This window comes from Melanerpes formicivorus, unplaced genomic scaffold (assembly GCF_026170545.1).
Source record: "Melanerpes formicivorus ecotype bairdi unplaced genomic scaffold, bMelFor1.0.p_v2 SCAF_2, whole genome shotgun sequence".
NCBI classification, from domain to species: Eukaryota; Metazoa; Chordata; class Aves; order Piciformes; family Picidae; genus Melanerpes; species Melanerpes formicivorus.
In genome coordinates this window covers 57,851,205-57,866,768 of record NW_027142354.1, presented here as the reverse complement: position 1 = coordinate 57,866,768, position 15,564 = coordinate 57,851,205, and the positions used below count along the sequence as shown (strand labels likewise).

The window sequence follows — 15,564 nt, the reverse complement described above, 5'->3', positions numbered from 1 at the left end:
AGCTGCCTGGCTGCAGGAGCAGGCTGAGCTGGGGAGAGGCAGACTCACCACACTACAGAGTGCCAAGGATAAAAGCCTGGGGTGTCCTCTTCCTGCACACTAAGCAAACAGCGAGCCCAGGTGTTTTCCCAGTCTCTCCAGACAAAATTCCACTTGTCAGATGCTCCCAGGAGTGAGGACCAAATTGTGCATCAGCTTCTGCTGCCCATTAGCAGCATGAGGGAAGTCAGTGGTTGGATGCTGTGTAACATCCCCAATCCAGAGACCTCGACCCTCTTAGAAGTGTATTTATGTCATCCATTTCTCTTGTCACTGCTCCCAGTTGGCAGAAGGCCTTTCCCAAGGGCTGGCAGCCCCTCCATTTCACACTCCAGGAGTAAATATGAAAGCAACATGATCTTTTAAACAGCTTGTCCCTGCTTATAATCAGCCAGTTAGGCCAGGTGCAGAAAATACTGATAAAACTCTCTTCAGAGGACTCAGCTACAGCAAAAAAGAGCAGGCAGGGATCAACACAAACCTTTGCCCTTGACCAAAAAGGGCCTTGTGCAAGCACAGAGGCTGGGAACAGCGAGGGGGAGAGGGGTAGAAGGAGGATGATCTTTGAGTAATGTAGAACTGCTGTCACCATTTTCCAACTAGAATAGATTTCTGTGGTAGCAGACAACTTTTGTAGTCCTGATGGCCTAGGGAATAGAATTATGCCAAAACTGGTGGAGATGACAAACAGATTTTATTAGGCCAACCAGTATTAGTGATGGAGGTGGCAGAGGATGGGGAGAACACACAAGCTCTTGGGTCACACATGCCTCGAGGCTTTACAGGGGCAATGTTTCCCTCACTGGCCTTGTTACCTTCTGGCCCTGGAAGGACTCAGCTGTAACACTTTCCAAGGAGCTGGAGATGGGAATGCTCTGGCTCACAGGCTGCTGTACAGCTGTAAGACATGGTAACAACAGGAAGAACAAAGCCTCTCCTGAAATCTGGCTGAGACAACTGAACTCTCATTTGCCTACTCAGAACATCTTGCTCTCTACCCACCAGGAGGGCAGAAGCATACCCAGAGGTCAGTGTGTGTGTGTCAGCTAGGCACAGACACACACATATCCTTTCATATCATTATTTATTTCAAGATTTATCCCACACACTAGCAGATGGGAAGAATAAAGGGTCAGGCAAACTGCTTGTCTGTCATGAAGCTAACACAAGCCAGCAGCCTGCCTATGAGTCTGACCTCAGTTCCCAGCACTTCTTTGGGCTCCAGTACTGTTTTCTCGTGTTTATGTTCCAATCCCATTCTCTGCTTCTCTCCTGTTGTTTTGGAGGCACAGCTCATGCCTACACTTCCTTCCACTGCCTACATTTCCTTCCACTGCCTTGCATCCTAGACTTTTACAATCAGCTAAAGAAATGCTGGGTTTGGTTGCATAAAGCTCAGGGAGGGAGGGAGGGAGGGAGGGAGTGCTTTGATTTCTCCAGGCACAAGGCCAATGAAAGCTTTTTAACAATGCTGCACAGCACTGGAAAAAATGGTTACTAAACTTGCACTTCCCTTTGCAGGCTGCTTGGCTGATGCACAGTGATTCTGCTGGGAGCTCAAGCCATTTGGTTTTGCCCTCTCTGGCCCTTCCTGTGTGGCACCTCGCAGCACCCTGCCAAGGCCCCAAGCCCCGGCTCCTGTGGAAATGCACTCCCAAAGCCCCCGAGGTTGCTGGCTCAGGATCTGAATGAAGCCTTGCTGCATTCACACCTCATGTGGTGCAGGCTCTCTGGCAAGCTTTACCATCCCCATGGGCCCAAGCACCCACTTGTCTGCAGCCTGGAGAGGATGAGCAAGGATGGGTGCACACAGAGCAGCAGCACCAAGCGCACACAGGTCCACATCATCCCACCAGAACTCAGGCCTCCAGCAACTGCCCTGAAATTACAAGCCACATCATCCTCAAGGTTTTGTGTAGCCTCCCACAAGTGTCCATCTCCCCACAGCCACAATTCAGAGGTGAACTGAAGGTCTCAAGCTATGTACCTCTGCCCAGAAGCCTGCTGCACGTCATGCACGAAGCCTCCCCCAGCGAAAGGAGCTGGACCTGGTGTTCATCAAGTACCACAATTACACTCACCCTCATCCCCAGGACTGCAGACTACACAAGATGTCAACATTTCAACCACAAAATGACACCAACCAGTGCCTTTCCCCCCCCCTTTCTTGAAAAACATTAATGATGGTGGGAAAGTGTTTGCTTCCTCCCTCCATGGTTGCAAGCTTCCTTCAGCTGTTCTGTCTGACATGCAACAGAAGCCAACACTCCTCCCTGGCCTAATGAAATTCACCTTTTTTTGGAGGTTTTACAGCAGGTAATAAGAGCTTTACACAACAGCAGATGGGAGGTTCCTAGTTTTCCAGAGAGGAAAGGTATTCAGCTCTGGCCCCCAGGGCTTTTGGAAGTGATATGGATCTGAGAATCATTACTTCCTGCAAAGAACAACCAGGTGAAGGTCATTTTTACATGGGGTTTGGACTCACATCAGGTTTCCTTTCCAGGTGACCACCATTGGAAAATGGCCCCAGAAGAGTATAACACAAGAACAGTCCTGATGTAGGATCTAGAAACATTACAGCATTCTTCCATTCACTGTTGCTATACAATTTACTGTACCTTTTCTTCAGAGGAGACTGTGAGCTTGTCACTTGATATTAAACTGCAAACCTGGTCCAGACTAAGGCTAAGAAATTCTTCTCCTAGCATCACCTCAGGAAAGTGCTGCTCTGTTCAACAAATGAGAAGGGGGAACAGAAAATTATAAATGAAATCCATGCTTTCAGTCACCAGCAGGAGGAGAGCATTCACAGAGCCACTCTGGTCACGGCTCTGAGCACCCCAGGCAAAGGACACGCAGTGGCTGCACGGGGGAAAAGAAACAGAAAATAGACTCAGAGCAGGCGAAAGGAATTTGATGTCATTTCAGGTAACACAAACCCCAAGAGACATTTTCATACATGACACTACAGGGGAGCTGAACTGTCTGCAAGGCCACAAAGTACCTTCCCCTGGCAAACACAACTACAAGTTGGTGACTCAGCCAATGACCTGGCCACCTCCAGAGCCACTTCTTGCTGCTTCAGCCAAGAGACAGAATCAGATCTGCTCAACACCTGGATGAGAGACTCCAGCTAGGGTCCTGGATGTTCACAGGTATTCAAAGCAAAGCCCAGCTTCAGCATGAAGCAGCCAAAGAGCAAGTTTGGTGCATACCCCCAGCAGCATATCAAGAGGGGTCGCAGGGCACCCAGCTGAATCTGTGCGAGGGGGCACACAGGCAGGAGGCCAAGGGAGGCCCTCGTCCTATGGCATCAGCTCTGCTCTCTTCCTCCTTTTCTTTCTTTCACCCCAAATGTATAAATTTACCTTTCTTCTGCTCTAAACCCTCAGCACCCATCTTCCCCAGCAGCTTTGCCCCTTTTCCACTTAAGCCTGCAACTGCAGGCATTTCTTTTTCTCCCTTCTCACCTCCAAACCCCTCCATGCTGTCACTTGTGGAGCCACCTGCAAACAATGCACATCACTGGTTAGAATCCCAAACTGGGTTGCAACCCAAGTCTGAAAAGGATCACCAAATCCTGTAAGAAACATCACAGCCCTGCTGCCCAGGGCAGGAGGGATGGAACTAGATGATCTTTAAGGTCCCTTCCAACCCAAACCACCCAAAGCTCCCTAGGAATGAGTTACGTCCTGAAGAAATCACTTCTAGGTCACAACTGTTGTTAGCCACTCACTGACAGTTTTAGCTCTGCAAGCATCTCTTACATAGGCATGCCAATTTAATCTCACCTGCTAAGTCTCATTCCTCTTTGGTTGAGCTACAGCCACACAGATCTCAGACACTTTATCTGAAGCAGCTTTTCCAAGTTCTAATCCTTCAGCTCTGAGCAGCTTACACTCCTGCATGCCGAGAGCTCCCTCTGCACCCAGATCTGCCTCTACTTTTCACATCTGCAGATTCTGCCTGCCAAAAAGCAGCACCACAGGGACATGAGCTGGCAGAACTTCCAGAGAGGAGCTCCTCAGAGATCACACCCAAGCAAACCCTCACCAGTGCTGGTGCTGCAAGGCCACTTGGGCTTCCCTAACCACGGATCCTACTCGGTCTAATGGGGACAAAACCACCACGGCTGAGCCAAAGGTTCTGACTAAAAATAGCAGTATTTGGATAAACTTTAATACCCTGTGATGCTGGGAATCATACACAGATCTAATGAACTCCTCTGGCCCTGAGCACTTGAGAAGCAGGAAATGCTCCCCACACAGCAAGGCTGGATGCACTCAGGCTTCTGGACACAATCTCCTATTCATTCTGGGAGTAGAAAGATATTTGATCTCTTGTCGCTAGTTGGAAGCATGGAAAAATATTTATGCATTTTAATAAAAGAACCTGTGCCTGCACCAGGAAGGTTCCTCCACCTACTGCAGTTATCCATTGGCCAGAACTAAGCATTTCTCAAGCACCTGAGCCCAAGCACACAGGGACTCTCAAGCTTGGGGACTTCTGTCTTGGTTTAAAGCTGTTACATAAACAGGAGAGTGAAAAGAATTTTAATGGCATTTTTATTAATGAAGTTCCATTAGCATTACATGGGCTGTTGTACTAACTGAGACTTAGGAAGGCCTATAAAACAACAAAGCAGACTTTCTAATTGCCAAACAACCAAATAAATACAGAGTGAATGCACTGCTTGTTGGGTTAAAGATTAAACAGGGCCTGGAAGCAAGGATAATGAGATATTACAAGAAAGCCTTTCTACAATTAACCATTCCTTCCAGGGTACCTTTTCCTCCAGGGGATAATACAGCCAGAGCAGCTGAAAAGGTTTTACTTCTATTTGCAGAAGAATAGGGGTGGATTTGGTGTGCACTTTTTTATCCCACTGAGCCTACTTATGGCCCAATTAAGGACAAGAACCATACCAAGGGAAATGCTGCAGGACAGAGCAGGTGCTCTGGCAGACAGCAGGTGTATTTTTCTCTACACAAACAGGCTGAAAAGCAGAAATAAACTGAGTTGAGAAATCTACCAGCTTCTCCTAAGCAGAGGTCAAGGGCAACTGCTGGAGGAAACTGGAAAGTTCTGGGAGCTAAGAGCTTGGAGCTGCTTTGAACAGCTTTGCATTTACGATGTGGAGGAGAAATGCTGAAAGCCATTCCCAGAACCTACTTATTGCAACCAAATATCCACTCTCAAGGAAACAAGTCTGTGCACCCTTGGGGTAAGGGACCATTGCTCCACAGATCAGAGGCTCAAACTGCATGATGGTTTTAGCTGTGTTACCACTCCCACCCTGTCATTCCTAGAATGCAGAGATGCCCAGCACTGCCTGCTGCTCTCATGGGGCAGCGGGCACAGGGAGGACATCAGCACACCAACACTGCTGCTGAACAGCCAAAACTTTTATTAGGGATATACTAATAAAGTATTTTGTGGGCTGGCATTCAAAGTACCAGGGTTTTTTACCTCCTCAGGTGTTCCCCTGTGACCAAACCACAGTCTGCAGTATCACAGAAAGGTACAAGTCAACACCCTACAAGGGCATATAGCAACAGGAGGAGGGGCAATGGTCTTAAACTAGAGAAGGGTAGATTTAGAGTGGACATCAGGAAGAAGTTCTTTACAATGAGAGTGGGGGGGAACACTGGAACAGGTTGCCTGGGGAGGTGGTGGAAGCTCCATCCCTGGAGACATGCAAGGTCAGGCCTGATGGGGCTCTGAGCAGCCTGCTGTGGTTGAAGACGTCCCTGCTTATTGCAGGAGGCTTGGACTATATGACCTCTAAAGGTCCCTTCCAACCCAGCGCCCTCTATTTTGTGTTCTAACACAACAAGCATGAGGAGAGCAACCAGGATGCACTGATCCTGCTGAAGCTGAGAGTCCCTGCTGCTGGGAGCAGGTTTAGCTGCACAAACAGGAGCCTGCCCTCACCTGCATAGGCGTTGGCCTGCTGCAGCAGCTCCGTACACGCGTGCACGTCGGCAAAGGCTCGGATCCCAAGGCAGTTGGTGGGATGCAGCTGGGACTGAAGAAAGTCACAACAGTTTTTTCTAACATCCATCAGTTGCAATAAACTAGCAGCTGGCAACAAAACCTGCAAAGGCAAGAAAGGGGAATTAGAGTTAACAGCAAAGTTGGGCTCACAGCGTGCACAGATCAGCTGCAATTCCCCTTCAGACACGGGCACATCCCTGGGCGGGGCCAGGAGGAGGTGCAAGTTTTGGCACGATCTGCATGTAGAGGGTTGTCAGCTGTGCTCCCAGAGATGGAAATGGCTATCCCCATGCTGGCCTAAAGGCAGAGCTCTTCTCTCACACAGCCTCAAGGCAGGTAACAGGAGATCAAAACACAGCTCCTGGCTTTACTCTAGGTAAGTCCTGCACACAGGTTGTTTTGTTTGGTTTTGTCCCCTGAAGACCTTCAATTTGTTTCTGTGCATTATCATCACATCCAAAGCCCATAGCAGCCCAGCACTCTCCAACACCTTCAACTGCCTTATTTCCCACAAAACCACACTGGCTTGTGGCAGGGTGCCCAGAACTGCCACGAAAGGGAAGGAGTTCACGGAAGCTCAAGCAGGTTCTGGTGACAGCAAAGCTCTCAGAAAGGATGGAGCCAACTCTTCAAAGCAACAGCTCCCAGCTCCACTCACACCCAGTTCTGTGGACACTTGTTCAAGCCTACATCTGAAGATGAGGTACTGCTTTCTATCTACAAAGCTGAGTGCAGGAATGAGAGACAGAAGTGGATGTGGAATGTGACATCTGCTGGAAAAACCACCTCTGAGGCCAGCCAGTGGGAAAGGAAGCAGAAAATCAAGTCAGCAGGGATGTTACAGCCCCTGACATCAGCTACTTCCTTTCTTAGGTCAGACAGCAACTGCAGACGTGTCTTACCCCAGCTCCTCCACAGCCCTGCCTGCCTCACACATGTCCTCCCAGCTGGGCATCTGCCTTCGCCATCTGAGCAGCTTTCCGGACAACGATTTCCAACTCGAGGGAAAATCCCAAGCAGAGGCTGGTACACAAACCCAGCAGGTTCACAGCACTCAGCTCTCTGCCTCTCCCTGGCAGGGAAGGGAAAAGGATGTCCCCTTCCACATCCCTGCCTGCCTGTCCCCGCAGTCTCCAGGGTGAGGATACTCACAGCCTGCTCCAGGTCTCTTCTAAGCCACTGGTGCATTCCAGCTCCAGCCCAGCTGTACACTGCCTGCTGCCAAGCAGCCACTCCAGCAGGCAGCAATAAAAAACAGCAAGCAATTAACCTAGGAGCTGGTTTTGGCCCAGGCCTCTAGATGCCAGGAAGAGATGAGTTAGTGGCTGTGATTAAATCAAGATAGCAATGCTCTTGCAATTTTGAAACCTAGCTGTGAGCCACTTTCTATCTAGCTGAACCATCTCCTTGGATCAGCAGAAAGGTGAGCAACTGAGCTGCACAGGGCTGTGGGTAAGGAAGTCAGACTCCCTGCAAGCCATCCCTGACCAGAGCTTCCTCCATGCACCCCCATCCATCCAGAGTGCATGCATGCAAATCCCAGGGGGCTGCTTGCCTTGAGTGGTTTGGGATATTGCCTCCAAACCAGAAGGTACTCACTACCATCACCAGCCCCACATACTGCAGCCCCTCAACATCCTCATGCTGCTAAACAGCCTTGTGCTGCAGGGAAAGGGGCATCAGCACAGAATACTGTTCTGAAGTAGGACATAAACAGCCCATCAAGAGAGGAGTGGGTTTTCTCTTTCCTATTGCCCAGCTGAACATCTCACCACTCACCTTGTGTTTATCAGGGAAGGCAAAAGGCAGGCGAAGGATATCCGCTAGCACAAAGTCTGTTTCCTTTAGAAATAACAAGAGGAAATGCCCTGCCCAGACATGCAGCAGCACCACACTGCAGCCCCACTAATATCCAGGCAAGTAACTCACCAGGGGCTGGATTTGGTCCTCAGGATTTGAACTGCAACCACTGTGAAGGGTTTACAGAGAAGTGGCTTCTCCACCAGCTCAGCCTCCACACCAAACCCCAGCAGTCTCTAGAAGCCGTAGCAAAATTACCTGCTATTACTACAGAGACTGACTTCTTTGCTAAGTTATGTCCACGGTGTCTGTGTTGATACCACATAGCCAAACCCCTCCAGTTCAGCAGCTGTCCCCTCTCGCTCTGCAGACTGCACCCAGCTCCAGTTTTCCACAGCACTGCCTGTGCCATTAAACACTTTCACAAACCTTTGATGTCTCTGAAGCAGGCACATCTCTCAGCCCAGAGTGCTCTCTCTTGCTCTAAGGCTCATTCAATAGTCAGGGCATCCAGGCTGGACTGCAGAGGCTGGGGTTAGCTCTCTGCTCTGACACAGCCTTCCAGGTAACTTCAGCCAAAGGTTAACCCACTCCTCCTCGGCAGAACTGGGAGAGCAGCATTTCCCCAAGGCAGGGGATGTGTTAAAGCTGATAAGCAGCTTTGACAATGTAGTGAGATTGGAAGCCAGATACAAGTACTGGCTGTAATCCCTCAGCAGCACATCCAGGGCCACAGCTGGGACTGCACATCTGCCCCAACAGGGAGACAGCTCCCAGGCAGGCTCCGGGGGGAATCCGTGACCAGATTGTGTGTCTGCATGCCAGGTTAAACACTCAGTTTTAAATAAATAGCTCTGAACTGCACAAGTAGTGGAGATAAAACTACATGACTCTAGTGTGGCTTTGCAGTGCAAGGCAGGCAATTAGACTTTATCATTCCCCAGCTGATGCCAGCAGCACAGAGTGAATAATGGTGCTTTTGGTTAAATGCTCCACCGGGGGTGAAAGAGCCCTGGCAAAAGCATGTGTGACAGAATCAGGGAGCCACAAAACCTCTCCAGGAGCAACCATGAGAAGGACAAGGGATACACAGAGGTGAGCAAGAAAAGAGGGGAGCAGCTGGTAACTTCCCTCCTGCTCAACTTTCTCCAGTTCCACCATACAGAACCATCCCTTGGTCAAACAGTGGGATAAAAATGTGGAGACATCCATCAGACAGAGCAGAGTCCCCTGGTGCCACAGCCACAAGGTTCTCCTCCTGTTTCTATTAGGCCAATTCAATGTAAAGGAATTCCCACAGGCCTTGGGAAGGCTCCCAGCCCAATGGCTGTAGCCCTCCAGAGAAGTCAGCCCTGCTCTTGGTCAGGGCTCTCCAGCACTCCGAGGAGGGCAGCGCATGGCAAGGAGAAGCTTTTGCTCCATGGAGTAAAACAGCTCCTAAAGCTGAGCTGAAAGCCTCTGCCTGGGCACTGAAGAGCAGGAAGGGAGATGAAGAGACCCACTTCTCACCCCTTTATCATCAAAACTGCATCTGTCACAGACACTCTGCTTCCTTGTTGTGAAGTCCCAGCTCTGTAGGGAAAGGCAGAGATGCAGAAGCACCCTTCAGAGAGGGAAGGGATGCAGCTTCTCACCAGGCTTCCTTCCTCCTTTTCCAAGCCATGTTTTATTACCATTACTCCACAAAGCTGACAGCTTATATCTGTTTCTCCCAGACAGCTCATTTCAGATTCCATTCCCTAGATGAGCCTTATCTGGAGCCATGGTAGTGTACAGGGACAGAACACACCACACCTGGGACAATGCCCCCCCTTCACAGGAATGGCACTGTGGAAGCAGGCTGGTCAGGACTTTGCCCAGGGAACCATTATAGCCCTAAAGGCCAGGACTTTCTTCACTGGGAGGGGAACTCCCAGGCTGCCTGCAAGTCCTTAAGAACCATCAGTAAGGATGGGTAGGACAGGCTGAAGGGGACCTATATTCACTGTCTGTAGCCATGAGTCCTGGTTGTTTCCAGAGGACCACCTAGAAGGAGAGGCCTCCTCCCATACCTCCTCTTCACTCAGCTCTGCTCAAGGACACCATGTTGAGCTTCTGCTCCAGCACTCATCGCTCTTCTCTGACCTGGCAGGTTTGATGGGAGTGTTGGAAAGCAAGAAGCAGTGCAGCTGCAAAATCAAGACCTCACTGAAATGTTCAAGCCAAGTGTTCTGTAGAGCTGAGGAGCAACCAGCCCTGTGCTTGCTCTGACACCTGCACAGGGCTTCCACTGAAGCCAACCAGGGCTGCACACTTCCCCAAGTCGCTCGCTTCAGTTTTCCTCACTTCCACATCAACTGCACAGCACAGCCTTCTTCCAAAGGGATTTAACAAGCTCCACCTTCAAGTCAGCAAGATCTTTTTGTCATGCACTTGAATCTTTACAGATAACCTTGAAGTAGAGTGCAACAGAAGAGGAACAACAGAAGGCAGAAATAGAATCACAGAATTGTCAGGGTTGGAAGGGACCTCAAGGCTCAGCCAGTTCCTACCCCCTGCCATGGGCAGGGACACCTCACACTACAGCAGGTTGCTCACAGCCACATCCAGCCTGGCCTTCAAAACCTCCAGGGATGAGGTTTCCACCACCTCCCTGGGCAACCTGTGCCAGCATCTTTTCCTGAGACTACAACATGACTGCAGTGAAGACAGAAATGGTTCCTCTGCTCCATGCCTTCCAAACAGGTGAGAGGTTAAATTCCAAATGTGTGTTCAGGGGCAAAACACTGCTGGGCACAGAAGCCTCTCTAGCATCCATCATCCCCAAGCCATCCTACTACTGCATCCATCTCTCTTTGAAATCTGCCTCTAAAGCTGAAGTTGCACCACACAAAGCAGGACTGTGTTTGTTGGGGCAGTTCTTGCCCACAAATCCTCCTCACCAATGGAGTCAGAAGAGAATATTCACTCCCACATGACCTCAGTGCCCTCCCTCATGGAGCTAGGGTGGGCTGCAAGTCCCTTTCACCAGCACATTTGGGACATACTCTTGAGGAGAAACTGCTTGAAGCTCTCCAGTAATTCACTACATCAATGATGAGTGGAACTGACCGTCCAGGCTTGGCTCCACATACACACATCCTTCCTCACTGAAAAAACAACAACAAACCAACCCAAACCCAACCCCACTTTGTGCAGTGAAATGACAAGCAGCTAGAAAAACATGTGCTTAGAGAGTCCCACTTCCTGAACACAAGACCAGGCCTAGGAAAGAGAAAACAACAGATTGGTTCTCCTGTGTGCAGCACTGAAGCACACTCGAGAGCACTCAGTCCTGCACTCCAGGTTACCTTTGCTGCTCAGCATCTTCTCATGTTGATTCTACTCAGTTTAGCTTGCCCACTGACAAGATGCTGTGTTATCTATTCACACCTTTGGGTGGCTTGGCTGCATTTGCTCAGTTAATGCCACTTAGGAATCTTTTTTCCTTATGGTTTGTATGAAGGAATTACCTGGCATCTACACCCAGAATCACACAGTCTCACGGTATCACCAAGGCTGGAAGAGACCTCGAGGATCATCAAGTCCAACCTGCCACCACAGACCCATGACTAGACCATGGCACCCAGTGCCACATCCAATCCCCTCTTGAACACCTCCGGGGATGGTGACTCCACCACCTCCCTGGGCAGCACATTCCAATGACTAGTGACTCTCTTGGTGAAGAACTTTCTCCTCACCTCCAGCCTAAACTTCCCCTGGCACAGCTTGAGACTGTGTCCTCTTGTTCTGGTGCTGCTTGCCTGGCAGAAGAGACCAGCCCTTTCCTGGCTACAACCACCTTTCAGGTAGTTGTAGAGGGCAATGAGGTCACCCCTGAGCCTCCTCTTCTCCAGGCTAAACAACCCCAGCTCCCTCAGCCTCTCCTCACAGGGCTGTGCTCAAGGCCTCTCCCCAGCCTTGTTGCCCTTCTCTGGACACGTTCCAAGTGTCTCAATGTCCTTCCTAAACTGAGGGGCCCAGAACTGGACACAGTAAATCTGTAAATCTGCTTCTTCCAGCTGCTGAAGTCTGAAAAAACCCTCCTGATAATGTGCCCTTGCCCTGCTAGAAAGCCAGAGGGCATGAGATGGCAATAGAAGACCTCAGAGATACCTGCTGGGAAACAAGCAAGTCTCACCATGCTCAGGCAAGGCTGTGAAAGAACACTGCTGAGGCACCAGCACACAGGCACTGCTGAGGCACCCTTCCAGCTGGATGGCTGAGACAAAGCTGTGCAGCAGGAGCAGGGGGCAATGCAAGGGATCAAACCTGCTTGCTTCTTCCTCACACTGGCACTGCTAACCCAAACCAGGCTGCAAGGAGCTTTCTATTTTGTACTTCCTGTTGTTTGCCTTCACTGATGAGAACCTTTCCAGAGACTGTTCCTCTCTGTAACCTTTCCTTCCTGTGGCTGCAGGTGAGCATTCACCTCTCTATGGCACTCTGTTCAGGGCTCAAACATCCAGAGGGAGGCTGGGAATTTCTCTTTCAACTTTCTGTTGGTTTCATCACCAAATTCTATTACATGCCAGAAAGCATTTTCAGCATGGACATTTTTAACATGGAATAAAATCTGAATCAGTCATTAATCTTGCTCTACAGCAGCTTCATTTCTCAGCTCACATGAATTAACTTGCTTCCAGCCTGAAGAGTTATTCACAGAATGGTGACTTAAAGAAATCCTGTAGTTAAAGGATCAGACTGGGAAAAATCCACCATGCCCAAACCTTAGTATTCACCAACCTGACTCTCTTTATCTTACTGTCTGAGAGATGGAAGCCAAAAGACAGAAAGGGCTCTTAATTGAACTCTCTGTAATCCACAGGCCATAGGCAGCAGGGTTTGGTTAGGGCATTCTGGCTGCCCAGAAAAGGTAACATCTGAACTTCTTCAGAGCCCTCCCGGGCAGGCCCACACTGCCAGCTGAGCTGGACCCAGCTGCTCTTCAGCCAGGTGCAGCTGCACACCAGCACTGAGATGCTCTCATGAGAAACCAGCCAGAGCATGTGCAGTCACTTGGAGCAAGCTTCATTCAAGGCAGAGCAGATGGGAGCCTGAGCTCAGCACATCCCACGTGCCGAGTGGGTGCTGCTGGGCCACCCAACCGCCAGCAGCGTGGAAGGAAAGCAGACATTTCAGAAAGCATGTGGAGTACCCTTCACATTTCCCACAGGCAAAGGGACCAGCCTGAGTGTGTGTAAATGTCACTGTTCCTCCAGCAGTGGAAGATCCCAGAGGTCCAAGGAGCTCCACCCCAGTTCCCCACTCGAGTAACAATGTGCCTCAGCTCCTGATGACCCTCACTACGTGCTGTGATTAAGCACCAGCAGACAGCTCCTCCAAGTGACCCACAGCTGAGTTTGAGCCCCAGCTTCTTGGCTGTAATGGCACCTTGAAGGTCTCCTCACTTGCTGGTCCTCAACCTCACTGTAGGGCAGCCAGGGTCCTACCAAGGTGACAGCTGTCAGCTTCACAGCATGCCAGAAAGTCAAGCACACATAACAGGAGGGCAGAAGGGGCAAGATAAGGCACACACAGACACAAAGGATGGCACAGGGCTCAGGCTGCAGAGTAAGCATTACTCAGGTTTTGTCCAGGTTCCTACAGGAAGGCACAGCTCAGCAAGAGCCCACACCCTTCCTGAGGGACTGGAGCAGAAGAGCATGTCCCATCCATGGCAAGAACCTCCTTTCAAGCAGAACCAATCTCAAATTAGGTCAAGGAGACTCATGAGAACACATGCAGCAACACTGCCACTCTCCAGCATCACAGGGGCAGGCTTTTAGCCCTGACCAGCATACAAGACAGAGGAAGACAACAGATTCAGACTGCCTCTTGTGAACAAAGATGGAGAGCAACCAAAAAGCATGTCCACACAGGAGCTCCCAGCATCCCTCCTAGAAATCAGTGCCTAAGTGCACAGCTCTCTTCTTCCCACAAACACAAGTGGAGTCAAAGGAACAGCTGTACCAGCAGCCACAGCCACCTGAGACAGTGAAAGCCTCTCCTCCTGAGCATCCTGTTTTATCTGTAGGCTGCCTTTCAATTACTCTATCGACTTCTGCACAAATATTTACCTCAAAGAAATTCAAGACTGAGAGCACACAGACACACCAAAGGCAGAATGCCCTCACTGGAGCAACAGATTCCGCTCCAAGCGCTGCCAAACAACGCACACCACCCCGAAGAATTTAGAAACTAACAGCCAGACTCCACTGCCACGACCTCAGAGCAACGTTTGACACTCTGCTTGAGTCTGTGCTGACCTTCGGCAGACTGACCCACAAGTCAGGCCAGCCCCTGGGGAGGCAAAGGCCTGCTCTTGTCACGAGCGCCCGACACAAAAGCTAAATGCAACATGACTGAAGTGCTGGGAAAGCAGCAAAGTGCCTCCAGACTAAACACAGGCTGGAAGTAGCTCTCATCAAGCTCAACCTTTTCCTTTCTGCAGCCTGAAGAGACCACTCACCCCCAAAGGGCTTTGTGCCTGAGTCTCAAGCTTTGCCTCCTGGGTGCCCAGGGGAGCTGCTGACCCACACCTACCTGCACATTCTCCTCCGTGACCTCGATCTCAGCCGTGTAGATGTAATCAATCAGCTTCCTCAGGGTCTGCCCATCAACATCTTTTATCTCAATCTTCTTGGCTTTACTTTCAGACATGTCTCCTGAAAGGCATTTCAAAAGGACAGTTCAGAGTGTGCTCTGCCAGCCCTTGCTCCCCAGACAGCCAGCACGTCCTCCTTGTATCTGACTAAGAGGACTGCCCTGCTACTATCCCTGGTCACAGTATCATAGTATCAGTCAGGGTTGGAAGGGACCACAAGGACCATCCAGCTCCAACCCCCCTGCCATGGGCAGGGACACCCCACACTAGATCAGCCTGGCCAGAGCCTCATCCAGCCTGGGCTTAAACACCCCCAGGGACAGGGCCCCAACCACCTCCCTGGACAACCCATTCCAGGGCTTCACCACTCTCATGGGGAAGAACTTCCTCCTTACCTCCAGCCTGAATGTCCTCACCTCCAGCTTCATTCCATTCCCCCTAGTCCTATCACTACCTGAGATCCTGAGCAGTCCCTCCCCAGCCTTCCTGTAGCCCCCTTCAGATCCTGGAAGGCCACAGTGAGGTCACCTCAGAGCCTTCTCTTCTCCAGACTGAACAGCCCCAACTCCTTCAGTCTGTCCTCATAGGAGAGGAGCTCCAGCCCTCTGCTCATCCTTGTGGCCCTTCTCTGGACACACTCCATCACCTCCATATCAGCCCAGCAAGATCCCCAGGAGCCTCCTAAAGCCACCTAACTACCACCTCAACATTTGAAGGCACTGGTGGAAAATAAAATCAACCTAACAAGCTCAACTTCTTGCCAGAAAAGCACCTGCCATCATTCACCTACATTCAAACACATACAGGAGCTAAAAACCCCACCCCAGGCTGACCCTCAACCATCTCTCAGGCTCAAAGGGACTGTGGACAACTCTTGTGATATATATTTATTAAAGATACTTTGCCATTGGATTCTAGCTCTATAGGCAGATGAGTGAGTTGCAACAGCTAAGTTAGGATGCCATCAGTAAAAGGCAGATTATGCTCTTTCCTTAGGCAGAGCCTGAACCCTGCTGAGGAACACCAGCCAGCAGTTCCATCCAGCGCACTGCAAGCTTCTCTCCTAAATTACCCTGCCATAACCTGTCCACACAGTCACCCCT

The 15,564-nt window shown here is 50.3% G+C and overlaps 1 protein-coding gene across 1 annotated transcript in view; it reads right to left on the bottom strand.

Annotated features, from left to right (window-relative positions):
* The window catches only part of KLHL3 (kelch like family member 3), a 47,122-nt gene that overhangs the window by 15,594 nt on the left and 15,964 nt on the right, over nt 1–15,564 (bottom strand). The window contains exons 4-6 of the mRNA XM_068163039.1: nt 14,401–14,522; nt 5,974–6,136; nt 2,658–2,767 (exon numbers count right to left, since the gene is read on the bottom strand). Of these exons, the coding sequence (XP_068019140.1) occupies nt 2,658–2,767; nt 5,974–6,136; nt 14,401–14,522 (395 nt within the window). The remainder of the gene's footprint in view (nt 1–2,657; nt 2,768–5,973; nt 6,137–14,400; nt 14,523–15,564) is intronic.